The 6561-nt window shown below is 37.1% G+C and overlaps 1 protein-coding gene across 1 annotated transcript; it reads right to left on the bottom strand.

Annotated features, from left to right (window-relative positions):
- Positions 1-2424: 2424 nt before the first annotated feature.
- LOC136223970 (tyrosine--tRNA ligase, chloroplastic/mitochondrial-like) lies at positions 2425-4194 on the bottom strand. The gene has a single exon (XM_066012154.1). The coding sequence runs from the start codon at positions 4086-4088 to the stop codon at positions 2583-2585; it is 1506 nt and encodes a 501-aa protein (XP_065868226.1). The 5' UTR covers positions 4089-4194; the 3' UTR covers positions 2425-2582.
- Between the last annotated feature and the right edge of the window lie 2367 nt (positions 4195-6561).

Genomic DNA, 6561 nt, shown 5'->3' on the forward strand with positions numbered 1-6561 from the left:
AAAGGGAGAGCTAAGAGAGTGTGGTGAGGCCTGTTCCATTGTTCCAGATCTGCTTTCATGCTTTCAAATGTAGGTATTTATAGTTGCACATGTCTTCATGCATTCCTTGAAACTTCCAACTTTAATGCCATTAAAGAGAAGATTAATAGAGGATTGAATTCTTCTTTGCAACTTCTTAACTTCAATGCAATTAAAAAGAATATTAATAGAGAGTTGAATTCTTCTTTGCAACTTCTCAACTTTAATGCAATTAAAGAGAGCATTAAGTAGCGTAACTTCTTCTTGAGCATTCAAAAGAGTCTTCAAATAGTCATAACATTCCTTGGATGGTTATTGAGGCATTTATGACAATAAAGACTTATTTAAAGAGTCATGGATTCTTCATTCTTGAACTGCTACGAGGTCGCGACTGGAGGGAGTTCTGACCGGACAACTTTATTTACTTCAGTAATGATTCCATAATTGCATTTTTGCCTCAAATAATACCTAAAAACATATGGAACAAACATTATTTCTTAAAACACAAAACTAAACATAAAACAATTATAAAATATTAAAAACTATCTTAAAATGTATGATTACTATAATTAAAATATATTAAAAACTATATGAAAATGCAAGATAACACAGACGACCCCAGCACATACTGGGGTGAAACAGTCTGCTCAGTAATAGACAACCCAAGCCTAGCTCCTCCCTCAAACCTCTGATTCATCCCAAAACCAAACCGTGGCTGATTCAATCTCATCAGGCGTTTGACAACCATCCATGGACCATAATCATTCAAAACTTCTTCCATGTTCAAATCCGCATTAATCGGACCTTGTTCATCTGGGACAAAAATATCAAGCTTATATCTAGTAGGACATTGATCAATCCCATGACCATAGCTACCACACTCAAAGTATATATTATGAAAGCCTTCATATTCTATGCGATAAGTAGTACGGTGAAGTTTATACTTAGACAATAAAGGCTTCAAGAGATCAACCTCAATACAGACTCTAGCAAATTTACCTCGTTCCGTATCCATGGTCGTCTTGTCAATATGATGAACTTTTCCTACAGGACTACCCAACTTAGTAAGAAAAAGAAGCATTATAATACTCAATTGGAAGACGGGGGAAGTCAGAATTTTCTTTACTTCAATATCATATGGGTCAAAATGTGGGGTCCACTGACAAATAGAAAGACAGTGGTTAGAAATGATGTAAGGGCCACCATCCATAACATCATTAAAATCCTCAACACAGGAAAATTTGATCACATAAAAATCATTCTCCACATCAATAATATTCAAAGTTCCTTTTTTAGCCCACAGAGTTCTCAGCCTGTTAGCAAGATATCTATATCCAATTTTCTTTCCTAAAACTTTCACAATCAAAGCTAGTCTCCATTCGTTCCAGAGGCCAATCTTCTCCTCCTTAGACAACTAAATATTCGGACACCTTGGGTCATCCTCCTCATCACAATCCTCATCAGATTTAACCGAATCACCAAAGAAAAAATTACCCGGAGCTTCAGGATACTGAACCATAGAAACGTCATCTCCAACCCCAAAAAGGGTATCCTTCCACGATAACTTTCTCTTGGCCGACGATTCAATCATTGGAGACTTGAGATTCAGAGATTCTGCACCAGAGATCGATGATAAGCCCTCATCATTCATGGATTTTTTAAGCCTGTGGGATGGAGAAGGGAGTGAAGAGGATTTTGGAAAAAGGTTAGGGCAGCCATCGCTCGAGAGAAAATCGCTCCAGATCAGAAAATCGCTTGAGAGAAAAACGCTCCAATCATGTAGAAAATCTCCAGATCAGGAGAAAACTTCTCTAATGAAAGAAGGAGAAAACTTCTCTGAAGGAGAAAACTTCTCTACTTGTCAAATAGCCTTTAGCTGTTAGCTTATGGTCTTGTTTGGTAAATAGATGATAGCTAATTACATTAGTTATTAGCTGATTGCACTTTCAAACACTTATTAGTCTTTTTCCACTTATTTCCCTCCAAATCACATAGTTTAAAAGTGATGGGTCATATCTTCAAGTGGATACGATAAGGACCCATCCATGTTACTCTAAATTTGCCTTCTCCTTTGGCTGACTGTGTTTTATAAGCTTTTCATAGTACTTGGTCTCCTTCATCTAGATCAACTTGCTTGGTATGCTTGTCATGATATGCAGTTATTCGCTGTTTGTAAGATTCTATGCGAATGTAGGCTTTGTCTCGCCTTTCTTCTAAGTTGTCCAGTCCATATCGTAGGTTCATTTTATTTTGTCCTCTATAGTAGTATAAGATTAGATCACTGGGAGATTCTATTTCTACTGCGATAACATCTTCAACTTCATAAGTAAGGGCGAATGGAGTTTCTCCTATTGCAGTTCTTCGGGAGGTCCGATAAGCCCATAGGATATTGACTAATTCATTTGCCCAATTCTTTTTTTTGTTCTCCCAACCTCTTTTTTTATTCCTTTGACAATGCATTTGCAATCAAGTTTAGAAATTACCTCCTAAAATCATTTCTCTACTTTGCAATGCAACAAAGAATTTTACATGACACAAATAATCCAAGTGTGCAAAAGGAGCAATCAAGATATACGTATAACCACCTTGTTCTTCTTGCCAGCGGATAAAAGGAGAACTTTCCCATCCACAATATCATCAGCCTCAATTCTCTTACCTTCACTATCAACTCTGCTATTGTTCAAGTAGAGGCCGCCTTGCTTCAATAGGCGTCTTGCAGCTGATTTAGTCTCAAGCAAGCCAGAAGAAACTGACAGATCAACAAGAGAAAGATTGATAACTTGAACATAAGCTAAGGAGCAGGAAGGAACATCCTCAGCAATTCCTTCAATAGTTTTCCAGTCCAGTTTGGTCTCTGCTCCAGGTCTCAAGGCCTCAGTTGCCTTAACAGCCTCAACCAATCCTTCTTCACCATGAACAAAACGGGTCACTTCTTCAGCAAGCCTACGCTGAGCTGTGTTAGGCACATAACCAGGCCTCTTCATTCCCATTTCCAGTTCATCAATCTCCTTCAATTCCAAGAAAGTAAGCATCTTTAAGAACCTAATAACATCAGCATCAGGTACAGAGAACAAGTACTGGTAAAACTTGTAGGGAGATAGGAGTAATGGGGAGAGCCAAATGGCACCATTCTCTGATTTCCCAAATTTGGTACCATCACTCTTCAATAAAAGAGGGAATGTTAACCCATAGGCCTCAGCTCCATCTTTTGGCTGCAAAACTTTTCTAATAAGTTCAGTTCCAGCAGTTATATTTCCCCATTGGTCACTTCCCCCAATCTGAGCATTAACACCCTCATTTTGAAAAAGGTACACAAAATCATACGCTTGCAGAAGCTGGTATGTAAATTCAGTATAACTCATTCCTTGTTCAGATTCAAGCCTCTTTTTCACACTCTCCTTCGCCATCATAGTACCCACTCTAGCATACCTTCCCACTTGTTTCAGAAAATCCAGTAATCTAACATCTCTCCACCAGTCGTAATTATTCATAACAACAATTGGGCTGCTCAAACTCGAGTTCTTATTGAAAATTCTAGTTAGGGTTTCAGTAATTCCATTAGTATTCTTCTCCAAAGTATCGGCATCAAGCTCGGGTCTTTCTAGGCTCTTGCCAGAAGGGTCGCCGATTCTGGCGGTGGCGCCACCAATCACAGCGACAGCCTTGTGGCCGCACTTCTGGAACCAAGAAAGCACAATGATGCCAAGAAGATTACCTAAGTGTAAGCTCTCAGCAGTGGGATCAAAGCCGCAATAAACTTTGAGAGTAGTGTTAGAAATTGAAGAAGCGGACCTGAGATTTTCAGTGGTAATGGATTCAAGCAAGCCCCTTTCCTCGAGGATATCGACCAGGTTGGGCAGGCGAGGTGCTTCATGAGTTTGCGTGGGGTGCTGCGTAGCTGCAGATTGTAGGCATCTGAGAGGAGGGGTAGAGGAGAGGAAGATGGGATTTTTCCTGAGGAGACGTGGGTTTAAGTTAGTAGAATAAGAAATGGAAAAGGGAAAGAAGGAAGAGAAGAGTTTGAGATGGGATTGGGATTGGGAGGAATGGAGGAGTGTCCTCGCAGCCATTGGAGAAAGAGCTTTGCTGACTCTGCTGCCGTTTATGTGCCTTTGTTTTGTGATATGGCTTTTGGCTTTTCCTTTCACCTACAAATTGGTTGCTCCTCCTCCTCAGCCCATTTCACATTTGCTTGTGATTTCTTCTCAATATAACATACTAAATAAGTTACTAAAATAATTTTTAAAAATTTCTCAAACAAAAAAAAATTAATGTAAAAGTATCTATACTATATATAATTGTGGAAGCTGAAAGAAAATGATAGAAGTGTTTTAAAGGCTTATTTCATTAGTTGTCAAACATTTAAAAATCAACATTAAAAAGAATTTTAATTAATTAAAGTTTTATATTTAATAAAATAATATAATTAATTTGATTATAAAATTCGAATGAGTTATGAGTGGATGATATTAATGCATAATAAAACATATAGAGAATTTGTATAGTTGGATGTATAATCTTTAATATATATAATGAATTTACAATTATTATTATTATATTTAATATCTATTAGTGGGAAATAGATAGGTGATTTCGTATCCACCTTTTTTTAATATTATATTTAATATTATTATATATTTAAATCTTTAATAAATTTATTTTTTATTTTTTTTTAAAGTTTGCGCAATGCGCTTACATTAAAGAAGAAAGAAAAATCCCCACCAGACCCGAATGTGATTCGAACCCATTACCTCCCAAGGCATATGTAAGCTCTCAACCACTAGGCTAAGAGCTTCACCACTTAATAAATTTATTTGAGAGAAATAATGATTATAAATTTAATCATATAACAATTCAAGGTAGGTGAAGAGATATTGCATTAATTAATTGTATTTAATAAATATTATTATTACATCAACAGTTACAATTCATTGTACTATATAATGTAAGGAGTTTGCGATTTTTTTCTTCACAAATTTATATCCCCACAAACTTAAATCTTTAAGTACGGCAATGATGAATTTTGTTAGAGTTATATACGGCTATGATGAATTTTGTTAGAGTTATATGAATTTTGTATGAATTTTTTTTAATGAATATATTTTCATGCAATATGACAATGTTGCAAATGAAGGCTCGCTTCAACCAAATTAGCTACCTCTCTACCGAAAAGGCATGTGGAGAATAAGAGTCAGAGTTATTAGGTTATGCGAAGCACTTAACACAAAAGAAAACAATTTCATAATGAGTTTGGATATGATAGTGTTAGATGAAGAGGTATTTATGTAATATTTTTTATATATTCATTAAAACTGAAAATCCATTGATATAATATTTTTATATATTCATTAAAACTGAAAATCCATTGATATAATTTTTTGTTACAAAATAGGGTAGCACCATTCATGGAAGTATCTGTAAAGCTCAAATTGATAGATTTTGAAGCAAATTACATAAAGGCAAAATTCATGTTATCGAGAACTTCAAAATTATACCAGCTTCGCAAAGCTGCAGGCCTATTCCTAATGAGCATAAGATTGTGTTTCTTCTAACAACTAAAGTAACACAAGTGGATGAGATTGATTGCAAAATTGCTCTCCAAAAGTTTGAGTTTGTTACTTTTGACAAGCTTATTGATAGATGTGAAAACCATTTTGTTCTAACTGGTGAGATATTATGAAATATAGTTTTATAATTTAATTCAGTTTTGATAACATCGAGATATTATCCAAGGGATCAAAAATGATATTTACCAAAACGACCGCGTATTGGGAGCGTCAAGGAAGCAATGGCGTATCAAACAAGTCAACAGAGTGGCAGATCATCCAGACTCTGCCATACGGGATCCGTAGTCAAACTTACGTGAGACCCGCCATTATGCTTCGATCCGCTTGGCGAGTAATTGAGCCGATTCCCAATAAAGGAAATTAATGAACCGTTAATGAGCTAACGGCCACACTTAAAGAAGATCCGTAACCGCCATTAATGAGGCATTAATGGAGACTTTCTACTTACTGGGAGTTACGATCACATGACTATAAATAACTTGCATTCCAAGCTATTGAGGTACACATTCTCATCTACGAACCCTACTTTGTCAATTTAGTTTATTCACTATACTCCTTACTAACTTTGGCATCAGAGCTTCCCCCCGTCGAACCCAACGACGTCCCCACAGGGAAGGAAGTTGATCGGATATTCATCACCGGTTATCAATTGGTGCGGTGAACGTGGAGTCCTAACCTAATAAGGATTTCATTCACATTGTAAACATGACAAGTGGAGGGTCTAACCCCTCAACCGGGGCTGAAATACCACCCATAACACCATCAACTAATCCCGTTACAAACGCTGGCCGCGTTGATCCTGATGCACCAATCGTGCATGGAGAGGGAAGCATGTCACCTGTCTCTTTCATTGAAATTTGCGCGGGATCCATCGAAAGAGAGCATGGACCCGCCATGGAGAGTCGACTAAGGTCTTACCTGACAATTCCCCTATTCACCCTACGTCGTCCTACACCAGCCCCTACGCCATCACAAT

The sequence above is a fragment of the Euphorbia lathyris genome, chromosome 3 (assembly GCF_963576675.1).
Source record: "Euphorbia lathyris chromosome 3, ddEupLath1.1, whole genome shotgun sequence".
Lineage (NCBI taxonomy): Eukaryota > Viridiplantae > Streptophyta > Magnoliopsida > Malpighiales > Euphorbiaceae > Euphorbia > Euphorbia lathyris.